General features: G+C 38.1%; 1 protein-coding gene and 1 long non-coding RNA gene across 4 annotated transcripts in view; one reads left to right on the forward strand and one right to left on the reverse strand.

The window, feature by feature from the left end:
- RHOBTB1 (Rho related BTB domain containing 1) overlaps positions 1 to 18,102 on the forward strand; it is a 52,152-nt gene extending 34,050 nt beyond the window's left edge. For all 3 annotated transcript variants that reach the window (XM_014882338.2, XM_088168797.1, XM_088168798.1), the window contains 7 exons: positions 7,148 to 7,333; positions 9,086 to 10,053; positions 10,478 to 10,596; positions 12,358 to 12,508; positions 14,023 to 14,111; positions 15,203 to 15,308; positions 15,813 to 18,102. In XM_014882338.2, the coding sequence (XP_014737824.1) occupies positions 7,148 to 7,333; positions 9,086 to 10,053; positions 10,478 to 10,596; positions 12,358 to 12,508; positions 14,023 to 14,111; positions 15,203 to 15,308; positions 15,813 to 15,982 (1,789 nt within the window). In that variant the 3' untranslated portion in view covers positions 15,983 to 18,102. The remainder of the gene's footprint in view (positions 1 to 7,147; positions 7,334 to 9,085; positions 10,054 to 10,477; positions 10,597 to 12,357; positions 12,509 to 14,022; positions 14,112 to 15,202; positions 15,309 to 15,812) is intronic.
- On the reverse strand, positions 3,083 to 19,107 carry LOC148222984 (uncharacterized). The gene is made up of 3 exons (XR_015805090.1): positions 19,026 to 19,107; positions 12,178 to 12,250; positions 3,083 to 3,505 (listed from the first exon to the last, which is right to left on the reverse strand). It is a non-coding gene; the product is annotated as an uncharacterized LOC148222984 (long non-coding RNA).
- Positions 19,108 to 19,127: the final 20 nt, after the last annotated feature.

Here is a 19,127-nt window from a genome sequence, read left to right on the forward strand (position 1 = left end):
CTTGATCTTAGTGAATTATTTCTTTGTGAATAGGTACTAGGTGGATTCCTTGTTCGGTTTTTCCACTCCAAGGATCTCAGGATCTCAGTCTGGGTTTCCTGAAACATGTCAGACTATGCAAAACACTCTGCACAACCAGTTATGACTGAGTTCTTCTCAATAACTTTATGTCCTCAACTTGCCAGTTAACATTTCTTGATAGTTTAATTTAAATTTTAAAAAGAGAAGGAGGCTGGCTTTGGTGATAGCCCAAAGAAAGCAAAAAATTGAAAAGTTCATATTTTCTCCACAGAGAAAGAGATGCATCTCCTTGTCCAGTATCTGTGTCTTCTCTGACTTCAGAAGCCACTCCCACACTGGATGCAAACCAGAACCTATAATTTTTTCATCTTCTCTGGATTTTTTCCCTCCTTGGCTTCAGCAGTACTTTTAAGGAATTACACTTTCAATAAATTTTGGGATCTAACTTTGGATCTTCTAATTTTTTTTCTGTTCCACCCTTACATCCCTCTGCTACCTGGAAATAATTGTTTTCTTCTAAACATGCTGCTTCAGCTGATGTTTTAACTAAATTTCTTCTTACCTTTTTCAAACTCCGTATGTTTTTCTATTGACCATTGGTTCCTGGGTCTTTTTTAGATGATGGTGCCAGGAGTAAAGAAATTATTTATTTCTTCTTTCATTTATTCTTTTTCAGTGTCTTTGGTGAAACTTAGTTGGTTCTCTGTAAAGAGTGAGCATGCAGTTCTCATCTGTAAGCTGCCTCCTTGCAATAAGCAAAAGTAAGATTGAAATGCCCACCTTTCCTTGTGTTTCTGGTTTCTCCATTGTTTTGTGAATTTATTTCTCATTATTTTGTTTCCTGACTGTTGTCTGGAGGCAGCTGTCAGCTGATGTCTTACAAGCCCCTTTTGTGTATTTTGGTTTAGCCCTGAGTTGATTAGACATGTTCCAGCGGGCCCTATACCTTCACTTGCTCCAGCATTTTCTTTCATCCTTCTCCATTATCTCAGGCTTTATGTCTTATATAAACCCTGACTTGGCATATGATACCCAGAATATTTCAGTATTACAGCATCAATTAACTGTGTCTAGGATTCTATTTATCATAGAATTCTTACTCCTTTATTAGAAATGCAGTAACCAAGATCTCTGCTTCAGGAATGGGAAAAAGGCACATACTGGTGTTTTATGGTTAATATATGTACACCTGATTCCAGAGAGGGGTTTCCTGAGTCTACTGGCCAAATCTGGCCCAGAATCTTGCTGGGGTACCTTGCAGGCAGCCTGTTTCAACTGCAAGGTCCTATTTAGCACTGGAATTTTTCATATGTGAATGTTGAATCAGACTTATATGTGAATTTACTTCACATAGTCACCAACAAAGTAAACCAAATTCCAAGACTGTAAGCTCTCCTTTAAATTAACTTTTTCTTTGGTTTTCTCTTGTTACATAGTTCCACACAACTTTGCCGTTCTTTTTAGCGTTATTGCTGGTCAGCCATTTGTACCATAAGAGTAGCTCTTACAAGCTTCTGCAAAATCATATTTTAATCATAATTATCAAAACATTTTTATCCTCTGTAAATGCGCCAGAATTTTCCCGTGAGTACTTCAAAGGACATATAAGAGATTTTTAAATGGTTAATATTTAAGAATGAATATATTGTTTGCAAGGAATGTATGGGAAAACACTTTACACTTTTGAAACACCGTCATTAAATCAGCTATTTTCTTAAAGGTAGCTTTTTCTTCTTCTTTTTGTTGTTGTTGTTTCTTACTGAAAATGACATTACAGAGACAGACCTGAAAATTACTCACTGCATCTGAATGTAATTCAGGGCATTTTGACAGTTTCCCACATTTTGCCGGTACTTAAGAAACTTGACTGCTGTAGGTAAAGTATAGAATTAATTGATTCTCCTGCTCACATCCAGGGCACTGCATGGTCTTGCCCTGCTTTATTTGGATATCTTCAGTTCTTCACCTGCCAGGCACCCCCTGCATTTTAGTTCATCCAAGTCCACCTAAACCCATGTCAGCCTTGCTTATCTGCACAATTTTTCTTTATTTTTCAGTTTGTTGAGATGCTTGATGAAAAATGTTGTCTGAGTTAATCTCTCTCTTCAAAATATACTTGCACTGACATAGAAATGGAGCAGGGTTTTGCTCAGCCATAAATTAGATTCTCAAATTAATTTTTAGGTGGCCTTCTAATTCCTAAACCTACTGTGTTTGGGAACTTGGGAGCTGGTATTTTGCATTCAGGCTGCTGCCCAGTCTTTCCTTTCAGGGGTTTGAAAGATGGTGCAGGAAGACAGCAGAGATAGCTCTTGTCAAATTGTCTTTCTCAGTGTTGTACCACCTGTTTTTTGGCAGTGGCATGGATGCTTACTGTACATCTGATGCAGTTCATAACTCACACACTGGGGAGCTCACAGGGTGGCAGCACACCATGTGCTCAATCCTGCCAGAGATTTGGCTGTCTAGAGGGTTTCTTTTCATTCTCTGAACTGAAGGTAGTAGCTTCCCTGAAAAGTTCTTCTTATCCAGGTTTGGGAAAATATCCCTGCATGCTTTGAGGTAGTACCTGCGTTGGGTAGATGTGTTGCTTTTCCAAGACAGAGGTAAGGTTCTTATTTGCCCACAGGAATCTCCTATAGAAGGAAGGCAATAGCTATGTTTAGACCACATTGAGTTGATTTCAGATGTCTATCATTTCCATTAAAAAATGCAAAATTCTGTGATTCCAGGGGGAGAATTTTAAGTACTCGTACACTCTTCTTACTTTAATGTGAGACTCCTGGTCAGCCAGGAAGTGACAGACGTGGGAGTGGTGGGTGGTTTGCCTACAGCTGAAAGTATCTGCTCCCCTTTCCCCCCACCAAGTCCCACACATCTACATTATGTTCTTCCCTGTTTGGAGCCCCAGGGTGATGCCTAGAGGAGCTGGAACAGAGGCTACACAGAGTTAGGGGGAATAAAATGGATATTTCAAAGGCCACACCCTGGCAGTACCAGTTGTGGCCCCTGCCCAGATGGCTCCAAGATGGAAGCAAAAGCGGGTTTGGTCATGAGATCTCACATTTTTTATTAGTTTTTAGTCCATTTGTGTACAGGAGTCAACTGTCCAGTTAATAACCTCAGATCATGAAGTTTCATCCTCCTTGCTTGCTTGCCTGCCCTCCTCTTTTCACATTGTTTATGCTTAGGGCCTGAAGTTTGAAGAAATTGTCCTTGAGTCCTCAGCTGGAATAGGCTTGTTTTGTCTTCACCACCCAAGCACAGCAGAAAAGCACACCCAAGCAGAACAGAAACTTAAAACTTAAGGCATCAAGGGAGTAGAAGGAAACCTGTTTTCTTCCACTGGTGATGCAGAGTGTTTCACTGATAGTTGATCACATGCCAGAGCAAGTCACACAGAAATTAGGGGGTTTTGGTGATGTATAAGTAGGCTCAGAAGTTCAAATAAGAATTGAGGGTTTACAGTTTTTTTCTGATAAACCTGTGAAAATGTAGAATGTAAGAATAAAACAGCTATGCATTTTCACCTTGTACCACAGAATCTACAAGACAGTGTTGGATATTCAAGGTTTGATTTCTGTTTGCTGAGTTATTTACAATGCTTTGTTTCTCAAGCTGTTTCAGTGTCAAATAAAAGCAGATCCAAAATACATATTTTTATAAATTTGTTGTATTTAACAAAGGTGGATGCCTACAGTGCCTTATCTATTGCCCATCTCTGTTAGATGGTGCTCCAAGAGGAATGTGGTGGAGAAGTTCTAAAGCATTTGCTAGAGAGGGACCTTTAAAAAGAGCATGTAGTGGCAAGGCAAGGGCGAATGGCTTTAAACTTAAAGAGATTTAAAATAGAATGGCTTTAAATTGAAAGAGGTTTAAAATAGACATTAAATGTTTAAAATTACATTAAATACACTGTAGGTGCACAGGTTGCCCAGAGAAGCTGTGGCTCTCCTATCCCTGGAAATATTCAAGGCCAGGCTAGAAGGGATTCTGAGCAAACTGGCCTAGTACAGGGTCTTCCTGCCCATGGCAGGGGGGTGGAAAGTGTTGGTCTTAAAGGTCTGTTCCAACCCAAACTCTTCAATGATTCTCTAAAGCACTTCTTGGTGTTCAGATTTATAAAAATGTTTTTTGAATTGTTCCTGAATCTTATTGGGAAATGCCTATCAAATTTTGTTTTTAGAATAAGTGCAGCTTGTATTTGTGAATATGTTGCTGGAGAAAGTACAAATCAGGTTTACTTCTGTTTTCTTCTTTCTTGTTCTCCAGGTAACCAACACAAAAAGTAACTGCACAAAAATGGCAATAAAATAGGCATTTTTAAAAAGTCATACCCTTTTACATTCCCTGAGAATATTATAATAACATTGGTAAATTTTTAATGTTTAGGAAATATTAATTCATTAAGTGCAAAATATTAAAGCAGACAGGATCTGCTTTTTATGAACAAATGTCAAACCAAACTTTATACTGCGGTGTTAGCAAGTTGTAAAAATGCCTTTGACATTAACAGGAATCACAGGTACTTTAATTCAAGTTTCTAAAGCACATGTTTCCTCAAATGCTCACAGTTCTATGTAGATGGTTAATCTTCCTCATACACGTCTGTCTCCAATTTGTACTGAGTGCAAATTGTGCTTATCTGACTTGAATGAAAACTTAGTTTATTGTGATAGAGTGGCTGTATTTTGTGAGCTAGCAGAGCCAGCTGTGGTGCTGGTTCAGCATGTGAACTCTGCCACTACCCAGTGATTTCCCATACATCCCGTTTATGGCACAGAACCATTAATTTCTCTCGGCCCAGTGCAGAACTCTCAGGAATCTTTGTTTTATGGGGAAGGCCGGGTTTTAACACAGGATAAATAATTTGCAAATCAAATTTTTTACCTCTTTACTCTGTTATTCTTTTAATGTGGAAGTCAGTAAGGTGAGAATGCCCTGTTGGTGCAGTGCAGTAAGTTTTGGAAAAAGAACCCAGCTTTGCTCAGCTCTGTTTTACAGTTGCCCAGCAAAGGTCAGAGGTGAGGAGTTGCACAAGAACCACAGGGGCAAAAACATGATACTCCCTTGGCAAGGGCTGTAACACTTGCAGAGCTGTGCTGGGGCCAGCCTGCTGGATGCTCTGGGCCTGCCCTGTCCAGGGACACATCTGAATGTAATTACATCTGAATGTAATTCAGGGCATTTTGACAGTTTTCCACATTACACCAGTACTTAAGAAACTTCACTGCTGTTGGTAAAGTATAGAATTAATTGATTAATTGATTAATTGATGCCCAGCCCAGCATCGGGCACCTGGGGGAAGTGGTGTGTCCTGCCTGTGAACACCTGCTGGAGTTGTTTCCTTTTGGTTTTCTGGGAGATGTGATGTGTGTCTTGTGGTTTGTAAAGTCAAGGAGTGTTGGATCCTCGTGACTGCAATTATTGGGCTTAGGTATTAATTTCTGAAGGATGCTGGACAGGCTGTCTCTCTAAGATTCTTAGTTGTAGTTAGGAGCAGCCAGGCAGCCAACACTTGCCACTCCAGAAGTCGTGATGGCCTTGAATTAAACAACAGCTGACCATATTAGAATACATGTAACACAAAGTTTTTTGTACCTTAAGTGTACATTGATTTCTCTTTCTGGGAGATGAGCAAATGTCTTCTGGGGTTTAGGTTTTACTCTTACCTGACCTTGAATAGAGTAAGTTTGAGTTTAAAGCATGCTTGCCTCAGCTATGCAGCAGACCATTGTGTTGGCTGCTTAGCCCTTCACTATTTACTAGAGAACTTTTTAGTTTGAAAAGGCCTTGTTCCTAGATATGACAGATGTGTTGCAGTTTATAGAAGGCAGAAGTTTGGAGCAGGAGCATTTCTCTTGCATTAAATTGATGCTCACAGCAGTCTCTGTATTGTGTGCAGCTATCTTTAGAAATAGCTGGGTATATCTGTGCCCTCAGTGAAATGTGGAAAATGGCACTACTGAGGAGATACTTCATTATTTAAAAGGTGGATGTTAAGATTCACTGCTGCTTATGCTCTGTATATGACGCAAACTGCAGATACAACACATTGGTGCTAAATTAAAGAATAATAGAACTGAGATAGAGATGGTATTGCTGAGCTTATCCTGCTGACAATTCTGTAGCAATGAGTTGCCTCCTCTAAATATCCCTTCTCCTCAGTTTTTCTCAAGAGTTTATATTCAACTTTTTTTCTTTTATTTTCTGGGGTTTTTTTTCCCATAAGAGACCCAAGAGCTTGAGAACTGCTTATTTGTAGATAATGAGATTTCCCCTAGTTAGGTATGCCCTGAGACAAGTATTCAGTCATTTCTCTGCCTTTGGGTGCCAGCTCTGACAAGAGTTAAGCGGTGGTTCAGTGGATGAACTGTCAACCTTAATCCTCATACTTAGAATTTATATAGCAAGTTTATTTAGAAAAGTAGTTTCTGTTTTCTTAGAAATCTTTAAAAGCCTCCAAATATTGTCATGCTTACTCTAATTTAAGCCACTGTCCTATTCTACAGTTTACTGACCTTATTTTCACTGTTATGTTTATTTTTGCTGATATTGTAGAAGTGGTCATTTTGCCGCAGTTTGCCCTTCTAACAGGTTATTTATTAAAGACATCGGAGAATTGCTGTGAAAAGCACATTGCAAAGGCAACCACCTCAGTACAAAAACTCCATGATGAGTTCAGAAGTGATCTGTGTCTGCCTGTGTGGCTGTTCTGAAGTTTTGCACAGCTCCTCTCTCATTCCTTAGCACCAATGACCTTTGAACTGCAATTTAGGTGTCCAGTCAGCAGAATTATTTCTGGAGCAATGGCAGCCTGTGAGTAACTGTTGTGTAAAAGTAGAGAATGGAAAGCCCTACCTCTCTTCTTAGTGCTCCGCTCACATGCTGGGATCATCTCGGCGTGAAGGGGCAGTGCTTCCTAGGTATGTGGCTTTGTGCTCCCTTGCTTTTGTGGTGAAATGTGAAGCTTCTCTCACACCTCTGCACGAACAACATGTATTCTGACACCTGGGTATCAGCACGTTTGTAAAAAAGCAGAGTGGAGTACTAATGAAAATAGGTGAAACTGCAGCAAAAATAATTTGTGGGGTTTTCATCAGGTATTTTCTTGTTACCTTTCTAGGTCCGATGTTGTTGTTCTGTGCTTTTCTATTGCTAATCCTAATTCCCTGAATCATGTGAAAACAATGTGGTATCAAGAAATCAAGCACTTCTGTCCTCGCACACCTGTCATTCTGGTGGGCTGCCAGCTGGATCTCCGCTATGCAGATCTCGAGGCTGTTAACAGAGCCAGACGGCCTTTGGCAAGGTAAAGTTTAAACAAAAATAAGATTAAAAAAAAAAAAATTACTTTGGTAATCAGGTACAGCACTTGCAAAAGAAAAACTGGAGACCCTAGTTTCCTGTTTTATATTACAATGGGAATATATGTGCTTCCTCCTTTGTTTAATTCTGAGTTGGTTAGTTCTTTAACACACACATTACTAAGTTTCCCACAAAACTTTTGCACATTGGACATGTAAACTTTTTTGGGTGGCATAACACTATAGTAAGATAGTAATGATAGTAATTATTATTGAATTTTTTCTTATGTATCTTTCTCCATGAACATGTGTATCATGTCCTGCCCGCTCACTATTGTCAGGTACTGTTTTAAACTTACTGTTTTAAACTGGCAGATTCTACTCGAATTTTCTTCTCTATTTTTCTTTCTTTTTTTGTAAATGTAATCGTAGATCATAGCAGAAAATGAAATGGTTGCAAATTAAACTTCTACAAGTTCTGAGATTAAAAGAGAGAGTTTGGGGGTCGTTCTAGAGAAGCTTTGTTTCTCTCAGATACAAAATACAACCATTCACATATTTAGCCACAACAGTCCCACAATAACTGGGTTGCTTCTGATTTATTTCTTTTGTGGGACTTTCAATGAGATCAGATTCACGGAAATAATATCCATGATTGTTAATTAATGACTATACTGCAACAAATTTCCGTAAAGAGATTGAATTAATATTTTCTGGGCCCTTAGAAAACTTTGCATTGCATTGCAGTCAAACTTGTGACTTAGCAATATGATTTTTATAGGTTTATTTGTTTATTAAACATTTCTTTGTTGTGAGGGTGGGGCTTTTTGATTTACTCTTTAAAAGGAAATGGTCTTTTTTCAAAACTCTTCTTCTGCCCTAATCCTCCTCCCTGATTTCATCATTAGTAAGTTTGAGTCAGAACTCTGCCTGTCTGGCACAGATTTCTGCCACCTGAACTGGTTATTTATTAGCTGGCACTCAGCAAGCTGTTGTCTGGGGCGTGTTCCATCTGTGCCAGCTCGTGTCTGCCCAACATGGCAGGCTCATAGAACACACTCTTGGGTCGTGTCTTCTGGGGAGATGATTTTTTTGCTGGGAAAATGGATCCTAGCCCAGACTTTTTACTGGTTTGTTTACCCTGCATCATGTACTAGAGCTGCTCTGGAAATTCATGAGTTCCCACATAATACTTCTACAGCCAAAGCAAGCCTATCTCTTGCAGTGTATTTTCAGTTACTCTTTTGGCATAGGCTACTATGATTTTCTTTAAAAACCATGAGCTTAAGAAATATTTCCATTACATATTTAGCTGTATTTCTGGATTTTTTTATGTCATGAGAATTTCCATTTGTGTTTAAATGACGGATAAAAAGAAAAGTTCTGACAGAATATCTGAGTAGTAAGGGGTGGTAGGAGTTTTTTTTTAAATAATGAAAGTTCTCAAGCACCTTATCAAATTTTTTACTGTAAATTTCACTTTAAGTAAGAGACAGCTCCATTTTGTGTAAATGATTTCCACATATGTTTCGTAACACTGCAAAGAGACCACTAAACTTAAATGAAATTACAAATATGTGCTATTCTAAAACTCTGCAGAGTCATGACTATAGATTTCCAAAGGGCTTTGTGGGCTTAGTTTTAAATTTTGTTTCATTTGAATGATAGTTTTCTTGGATTTAGTTCGGAATATTTGGTAGAATTCCATGCTTTCTAGTGTAACTGTGTGACAAGGTTCATTTTTTGTTTAACACTAGGCCAATAAAAAGGGGAGACATTTTGCCACCAGAGAGAGGCAGAGAAGTTGCCAAGGAACTCGGGATACCCTACTATGAAACCAGTGTATTTGACCAGTTTGGGATTAAAGATGTGTTTGACAATGCAATTAGAGCTGCCCTGATCTCCAGAAGACACCTGCAGTTCTGGAAATCTCATTTGAAAAAGGTCCAAAAACCTTTGCTTCAGGCTCCATTCCTACCTCCAAAAGCCCCTCCTCCGGTTATCAAAATTCCCGAGTGTCCCATGCCGAGCATGAATGAAGCTGGATATTTATTGGACAGCCCGCTGTGTGCAGATGTCATGTTTGTTCTTCAGGAGCAAGACTGCATTTTTGCTCACAAGATTTACCTAGCTACCTCCTCTTCAAAGTTTTATGACCTTTTCTTAATGGAATGTGAGGAAAGTCCATACTTGGATGAAACACAGTGTAATAAAGAAAATAAAAATAAGGATGTTCTGACAAGTCACCTCGAGACAAACAGTGACAGTGATGAGGCATCCTTGAAATCTTCTGATGTTAAAATTTCCCCACCAGAAATCAGTGAGTCTTTAAAGATGCTAGAACCTGAATCTGGTGAAATAAACTCTACAGCAAGATCTCTCTCATCCTGGGGTAAGGGGTTTGTTAGTGTGCATAAGGAAATGCAAGTGAATCCTGTCTCAAAGCGGACCTGTCCTGTAACTGTGGTAAAAATGGATTCATCTGTGCAGGCCACACCTTTTAAAACTGTTTTGCAGTTTTTATACACAGGCCAACTGGATGAGAATGAAAAGGACCTCACAAGACTGGCTCAGATTGCTGAAATCTTGGAAGTATTTGACTTGCGAATGATGGTTGAGAATATTATGAATAAAGAAGCCTTCATGAATCAAGAGATTACTAAAGCATTTCATGTTAGAAAAGCCAATCGGATAAAAGAGTGCCTTTGCAAAGGGACATTTTCTGGTAAGTAAAACACCTGCTTAAGCAGGAGGAGAACAATTTTTTTTCTCATCCACGTTACTTGCATTTCATAGACTTCAAACAATGTGACAGCTTACATTGCTCTGAGTAGAGGGATGACCCCAAAATTGTAGTGTTACTCAGGCCAGCTGTTCCAACCTGGGATTCTGTAGTTTCATTTTTCAAAATCTACTCACAGCTTTTAAATAAGTGACTCAGTTCTCAGAAATGTTGAACACCCAATATCCCCCTTTACAATCGAGGCTTTTCATTAACTATTTAAAATGCAGGAGTTATTTTTGAGGCAGTGGACATGTGAAATGAAGGAAGTCCCTGGTTAACAGGATGCAATGAAACACATTCTTGAGATAAGGTTACATCTTAAACACAGACTTGCAGCACACCTGTGCCTTTGTTCCCCTGGCAGATGTGACATTTAAATTGGATGATGGAAGCATCAAGGCCCACAAGCCACTGCTGATCTGCAGCTGTGAGTGGATGTATGCTATGTTTGGAGGATCATTTATTGAAAGCTCCAACAGTGAGGTATTTGTCTATTTTTGTCTCTTTTTACAATGTCTAATGGATTTAGGATGATGGAAGCATCATCTATTTGAAAGACTGCAGCAATCCCTAGAATCAGGGATTTATTTTTCCTTGCAAACCTTTTCTTCTTAAGGCATTAAATAAGATTTCCCAACAAACTTTCTCAAATGCACAAGTCTTCTTCCAGCAGTGGAGTGTGCGTTTAAACCTGAAGTGCTGTAAAATATTAAATATGAGGGAGGAAATCAAGTATGATTTTGTGAATTTCTTTAAAATAATTTTTTAGATTTTATGAATATATATTTATATAATCAAAATTACTGCAAAGAATACTTGGGGCAGGAACATTGATAAGGAAATTAAAGATAAAGAAGGGTTAAAGAACATCTGAGTGTTAAACAAGAAAAGGGAGCTGTTTTCACAGTAGAAATTGAGCTAACTTTAGGAAAAGTTCTACTAACTTTAGTAGAAGCTTAGCATAGATTATGCAATACATCATGTTGTCCTCAGGAGTAAAGCAGGTATGCGATACAATTTAAAAGATCTCAATGCTTTGAATAAGATTTTGCAGAAGAAGCCCTGTGTTTTCGTGCACCTTCATGGTATGCTTTTCAAATTCCAAACACTCTGCTAATATTTTTTCTTGTGCCATACCCAGTTTTATTTTTTTTGTTTGGTTTTCTTGTTGCTTTCCATACAGTTATGCTCATATGAAGTGTTCATGGCTTTTTGTGTTTAATATTCTGATAGATATTTTTCTACTTAGATTTTTCTGGCTGCTTCTAATACAGCTGTAAACGTAATTGCTTTCCCAGAGGCATACTCAACAAGTGGTTCAATAAAGTACATAGTTTGATTCTAGTATGCAGCATTTGGCAATGAAGAATATGCAGTTATTTTCTACCAGCCTATTTTTAATGATTAGCTTCACAGTCTTAGCTCATCTTTCCAATTTAAAATATTTAGCTTCCATTTTGTAGAGTTTAAAGCATTCAGTAATGCTTTTGGATGTTTTAAAATATAGGTAGATATGAATTGAATGGTTTACAAATAATAAAAAACATCTATTTTTACATGTCACCTTTTCTGTATTTGGAGAACTGAGCTGCTTCCCAGAGTTCCCAGGCTGATATGCATGAAAGGTTTATGCTTTAGCATGAGAAATTAGACAGTTTTTGTCCTAGTCTTGGTAGCTTCATTCTGTGCTGGTTACACATTACATGTGTAGGGCAAAAGGGCTTACTTTTTTTTTCCTCACCGCTTCAGTTCTCAGTTCCTTCTCAACTTTGTTTACCTGGATAATTTGGTTATTTACCAAAAGACTGAGAGGGGTGGTTTTACTGTTATCCTTTGTTTTCTGTTATTCTCAGAATCCACATAATATCGCTTGCCAGGAGCAGATAAATTGCATTCCTCAAGGAGTCCACCAATGGAGGTTTGGTATGGGAAGGCTCAGTGACTGTTATGTGTAGCTGTCAATTTGAAGGCTAGAGAGCATTGTACAGATTCACTGTTTGATGTGGATCCAATTCCAGATTGAATATAACCTTGCAAAGGATCTGACTCTGGAGCAATGCTTACCTGTTGGCAGTGTCTTGAACTTGAACGGGAAATTTCTGCTTTGAAAAATGTTTTCCCTGCATTTCTGAAATACCTTAAAGAGAAAGAGGGACAGTCAAGCAAAATGAGAGAAATGCAATATAGCTGCTCTGTGAAAATCCCTTAATAATTATAAATTATTTTCTTAAATATCTTTTCCAGGTAGTTCTTCCCAACATAAACAAGACCTCCATGCAAGCAGTTTTAGATTACTTGTATACCAAACAACTGTCCTCTAGTCAGGAACTGGATACTCTTGAGTTAATTGCATTGGCAAATAGGTTTTGCCTTCCTCACCTGATTGCTCTAGCAGGTAAGAATTTGTGGCCTCGTCCAATGCAGTATCTTCTGCAACAGCTGTAATGTGCTTTAATGGTTTTTGGAACATATAAAAATGTCGCAAGTGTCAGAATTTTTTTTTTTTTTCTGAGAGGGGTAGTATAATGCAAATTGATATTTTCACACAGAGAAATGCATTTGCCTTTCTCTTGCCTTTTTTAGTTTCATGCTAATCCAGCGCTGAACACTGACGTTTTCTATGCTTTAAAACCAGAAAGAGTAAACCTTCTCTTTAACATTGAGGATAATGTCTGTGATTGTAATATCCATTCTGTTGTTGTTAATTTACCTAAATAAGTCCCAAGAAGGACTCTGGGTTGTCCATTACGTTAAGAATGAGAGAGTTCAAAGAGAGTAACTGAGCCAATTCAAAATTATATAGATGGTCATGGTGTCTAGGTCTCTTTTCACTAGATGGGAATTGGATGTTTTGGTATATCCATGGGGATTCAACCCTCATTTCTGGAAGAAAACCTTTTCAATCCCATATTTCAAGAAAAATTACAGGTTAGAATACAACTAAAGTTTTAAAAATAAATCCATACACAACCCAGACCTCTGGGGTTGTTTGGGTTGTGTTGTGTTTAATTTGTATCTCTCTATGTCAGTAATTTGGCATTGTTCTGAAGACATGACCAAGACCAAAACTCTTTAGGACTACATTCAGGCAAAATTTAGTCGCATACCAAACCCTGGCTCTCCAGTTGTGCATAAGGACAGGGTCTCTTGTCTTTACTGGTTCTGACAGACCAAATCTTTGTTGCTGGATATTATTTGCACATTTTAGCTGAAGTTTTGTGTATTTTTAAGATAATTGCAGTGTAAACATACATATAGTATTAAGAATATTTTGTTCCATTTAATTCTTGGTGAAATAATTTTGAGTCCAAAGGCTACTGCAACAACTGAACCCAGTAGAATCAAACCAACTGCCAATGTTTCCCAAAAAACACTCAGACTTTTAAGATACTAGGAAAGTGTTAAGGAGAATCTTGAACTGAGGTGATTGTTGTGGGGGCTGGTAAGCCTTCATCTGAATCCCCAGGACCAGCTGATCTGAAAACCTAAAGAGGGCCTGCAAGTGACCTTTTCTCTATCAATGCTGTGTGTATACTTGTTAATAAATAATTCAGTGGCAAGTGCACTGTTGATTAAAAACTTTATATGACTGAAAGGAGACAGCTGATCCATATTTCTAATTTAATTGAATATTGTACCCATGCCAGAGAGAGACTAGTGGCTGCTGATCTCTGTCTTTCTATAAGTGGTTATGAACCACATCTTCAGCCACAACTCTACAGGTCAGAATTTGGCTTCCCCCAAATCTCAGCTTGTTAAGGATATCTGTGTGAATGTGGCCCCTGCATAACGCTGGTTAACACGAGGAGGAGGGAGAACATGCTGCCTGGGTTCATTGTTGCCAGTAGATGATGTGACCTTGGAATGTGACTGTTTCCCCCGTGGGTGATGAGTTTTCTCCCCTAACAGAACAGCATGCAGTGCAAGAGCTGACAAAGGCCTCCATGAGCGGCATTGCAATAGATGGAGAAGTGCTCTCCTATTTGGAACTGGCACAGGTCAGTGTACACAGCCTTCTGAAGATATTCTGGTCAGCTTCAGCACTTGCTTTTAGTTCCCCACTGGTTGTGAGCATTGCTTCTAAGTCGCTCAAAGTCTGCAGATCTGAGAGTGACTGACGATAAAACTTAGTTTTATCATCTATTTTAAAGACGTTTTTTTCATTAGTTCAAAGGTAAAATATCCCTTTAAGTAACCTCAGAGGAGTTGTCTTTCAAATATATATTTTAGTTTATCTTGATTGTGGAACTTCCAAGCTCTGTGTTCTTGTGCCCATGGTGCACTAACATGAAAAGCAATGTAATGAAGCTGTTCAGCTTTGTAATGGTGATTGATTCTTGCATTCTTTTCAATTCACTTCTTGGAGATATATTTAGACCTGTACTGCAAAGACAACATTTCTTGTATATTTAAACTGGCTACTTAAAGTCAATCATCTGATAATTCAGAGTATGTGCAAATATTCTCTAAGTTCAAATGCATTTCAATATTTCCTGAGTCCCATAAATAATTAAAAGAGAGAGCCCCCAGTTCACAGTTAAACTGCACACCTCTGTTTCCTAAAGTGCAGCAGACTCCCAGCTACAGTGGAACAAGCTGAAATATTGTTTAAATTTTATTATTCTTGATTTCACACTAACAATGAGTCAGCTGCAGCTTGGCTTGAAGTAGCACTAAAACACTGCACAAAAATAGCATTAAAACACTGGCCACCATGCAAGAGTCCCTGCAGCTGTTTTCGAGACCCTCTATGCAATACCTGTAATCATATTGCAAAAGCAGAACTGAACCCCTCCCAAGAGAAAGCAGGTCGCTTCACTTCATTTTTATCGTAAGAAGGGCAATTTTTCTTTTATTTCCTTCTCCTGGTTGGAGACAGAAGCAGTATCTCTAATTACTGTTAGAATATACTCTGTGGCCAGCACCTAGCTCATGTTTATAACCCGAGATCAGAGCTGGTAGTCAGAATGAATGCCTGGGAGAGTATGGCTAGGTACCATCTGCTGGAACCATTCTAGCTTTAGCTGTTAATAGGGGCTTCAGAAATGAATGACAACCCCAGGAAATAGAATTTTGTTTTTCTTCACAGTTTCACAATGCTAACCAGCTGGCAGCTTGGTGCTTGCACTACATCTGCACCAATTACAACAGCGTTTGCTCCAAGTTCCGCAAGGAAATCAAAGCTAAATCTTCAGGTATGGGCAACTTCCCCACCAGTTTTCATCAGGTTTCCCCTTCCTTCTCCCTACCCAGTTGATTAAACGTAAAGACAAAGAAAAGCTCACATAGCTAAGCCATGAAATTGAACATCTGTGCTATCTCGAACAGCATTCATAAATTCTTATCTGCAAAGAAAGGTCATAATCATTAGCCTGATTGCTGGGCAAGCATCATGTTCTTTACCTAATTCAGTGATGCTTAAAGGAACAGAGCTCTTTTCAGGCTTGGCAATGAAAACTACACTCTGTAAAGGCCTTGCTTTTTTATAGTTTTTGGTGAACTAATGCCTCTTGTGTGTAACCACTTTCAAAGTCTTTTCACACTTAGAGTATTCGAGGAAACTGGGTGAATCCCTGATAAGCAAGCCAGCACATAGAATGGATAAATGATTAGCTATATAGCTTTCTGCAAGACATTACGGGATTTGTGTATCTTACTGGCATCTTTGGGGATTTTTTTCATTGTTTCTGTTTAATCAGATAATCAAGAATATTTTGAGAGGCATCGGTGGCCGCCTGTGTGGTATTTAAAGGAAGAAGATCACTACCAGCGAGTGAAAAAGGAGAGAGAAAAGGAAGATGTTGCACTGAACAAACATCATTCAAAGCGGAAGTGGTGCTTCTGGAATTCCTCTGCTGTAGTTGCCTGAACAAAACAAATAAGTGGAACTCTATAGCCAGAAATTAATCTTATTGCTAGAAATAAGATATAGTTCAGATTTTCAGGAAACTGTGTTCCACGTGTGCATTTATTACTACTAGAGTCAAAAGCACAACCTCACTGAAAATGAGCCTGGAACAGCTCCTTGAAGTCATATGTATATTTTTGACTGATAAGCAGATAAATGTCAACCATTATTACATTACTTTTTATATATATAAAAAAAACCCCAACAAATCCAGCATTAATGTTTCAGTCTCCAGTTGGGAAATATTTTTATACTGTCTGGTGTATTTTGTTCAGATAAAATTCTGGATACCGTTTTATTTTACAGACCACAAAATAACCATGTAGCAGCTTTGTAACTAGATTTTAACTATTTTTACTATGCGAGTACAATGAAATAGACAATCTTCAGTCAAAAGAGACTGCTTTTAGAGTATCTCATAAAAAGTCATCTTAGTAAAAAAAATCTAGTTGTCTACTATAGGTTGTCTTTTTCAAACTAAGTACTGTGCACTGGTAATATAATTAGGTAGTTATTTCCCCTTTCTAAAGCAAAGGGTTAGAATAAGATCCAATAACTGGATAAGATCCAATATCTCAAGATACAGAGTGCTTGATCTTTGCTCAGCTGAATAATAGACCTGTTCAACTGCAGGCAAATGTATTTCTAATATTTGCCATGTAAGTGCAAATAATTGTGACTATGCGAGCCATGTGAAATCTAGTGATTCTAAGTATTCAGAAGTTTTATATGTCTAGATCAAAGAGAATATTTCTAAAATCATTTAGAAGGGCTTATTAATTTATATCCTTATACAACTATGGATCTGAATGCAAAAAGCAGTTACACTGCTTGCATTTGAATTACTGCATGGCAGTTACCTTATTCTGCAGGATCTTCACCATGCAGCCGTTTCTCATGCTGAATTCCTTTTTGCAAATGAAAGGGCTGCACAAACAAGTAGAAGTTATCTAGTGTTCCAGCGTTTTGTAAATGAAGAAAGGTCTTCACACACGAGATTTCTTCAGTTTGATCCAAATTCTTTTATAGCTTTTCCAAGGTAGAACTGAGAGTTTTAGTTCATTTTTAAGTAGGTGATATATTTTGTGTGGAAGTAGATGTTCCCAGAATGCTGGGGGCAGAGTGATGACAGAAAGGCGGGAATTCTGCACAAGTGATGCAAGACAAGAAAAAGCTTCCAGTGTTTCCAAATAGCCTGTGTGTTTATGACTTTTTATCAACAATTACTCTAAAGCTGCAGTGTTACACTAGATTAAATAAGGATGAGAGCATTTTTTAAAAGACCAAAACTAAAATACATAGACTGTAGAACATACACATGCAATCCTGTGCAGTGTCTCAGGCACAACTCTGTAACCAAGGTAGTATTGTGTATTAGGTTTGTTAATACTGTTCTGTGCTGCTCAGCATACCAATGTGAAAAGCTGTGTTTGTTTGTGGTTTTTTTCTCTGTATCCAAAGGCAAGGCAGTACAGTCACCCCCCAGCACTGTACGTCAGGAAAGGCTTTGGCCTGAAAGCCATAAACACCTCGACGTATTTGCATTCTGCACGGACTCATGCTAGGCTGAGGCTACCACAGGGTGGTAGAAGCCACCCAGCATGAGAGGAGAGGCTGCTCTACAAATCTTCATGAGGAAAGCAAGTGAGAGATTCCTACCCCTGTGAGATTCATCACTGCATGGTGATAAAGAAGGGCTATAAATGATGGTTGCAAATATGTCTCCTTAATTCTTGGTCAGTGACAATGCGGAGAAGAACATGGAATGAGAACATGGAAAAAGTGTCAAGACGGAGCTAAATAGCTGTTGTAATAAAATGTTAACTAGTCACATTTAACTAAGTATTGCTACTAGGTTTTACACAACCAAAGCTACTGTATGATTGTAATCTTGCCAAACTGAAATGGATATATAAATGAACCTGAGGTATATGCAATAATATCCAGTTATTCTAGTTATCAGCTACTATAACCAAGTGGCTGGTTCATTTGGTTAATGCTGTCTATGGCCTTTAATCTTGGTGGTTATTTTGTGTTTTTTATTTTGGGAGAAAAAGTCAATAAAACTGTTTAGCTACAAATTGTGTCCTAGCTCTTTGAAGAAACTTCCTTAATTTTGCCTTGCATCCTTCCCTTTCTATGCTGCTTTTAAGCATTGAATTGTGCTGTCATTCATTGAATTTTATTGAACTTCTGCATATTTGCATAGGACATTAGGATTTATGGTTGGGAATGTCACAAGGAAATCCTACAGAGTTTGCATATGATACTGGAAGGTTGGTGCTTGTCCCTTACTGTTAAAATGCACAGCAAAAGAAAAAAACCCCTCTTTTTGCAGGCAAAAACCTCTTACCACTTTTACCCACGGTTTGCAATATTTAATTATCATTATATTACCCAGGGGACATGAAACTAATTGAGACACAGGGAGGAAAAATGTAGGTAAACAGCAGGATGTCTGTAAGGTTTTTGGTATGTTCTAAAATTTGTACAAATACAATTTTCCCTGCTTTCTCACTGCCTTAGTTGTCAGCCATCTTACAGAATTCCTCATTACCTATTAGCAAACCCTCAGCAACTATCTTCCTGAATACAGCTTATTTAATTGATAGATGTGTAAAGTTCATACTTTTTTTGACAATTTTTGCAAGACATCATGCAAAGAATGCCATGTTAAGAGCTTTGAAAAAATCACAAAGCAATGCCAATGACACAAATAAGCACATTCAGTACAGCGGGTTTTTTTCAAGTACTAATTTAGGAAAATTTTACATATCTAATTTACTTTTGGAAGCAAAATTTTATTTTATTGAAATCATTAATAAAGGTAGTGGGCTCAAAAGAAAGAGTGGTGATGTCAGGTGTAAAAATTTTCTCTTGTTCATGATAAAAGCAGTAGCATGGGAAGAAGGAGCAAATAGAAGCATTGCTCTCCAGGGTATTCTTGAAATATTAAGACTAATATTAAGAAGTTTTTGTTTCAGGACAGGCTCATTCATCTTACCTCTTAGAAACAATGTTTTCCTATTTGTTCTTTAAGACAGAATTTTTGCCAGCAAGTTTCTCTGCACCACAACAGAAACCAGTTTCTATGGCTTCCTATCCA

The sequence above is a fragment of the Sturnus vulgaris genome, chromosome 8, assembly GCF_052056855.1.
Source record: "Sturnus vulgaris isolate bStuVul1 chromosome 8, bStuVul1.hap1, whole genome shotgun sequence".
NCBI lineage: Eukaryota > Metazoa > Chordata > Aves > Passeriformes > Sturnidae > Sturnus > Sturnus vulgaris.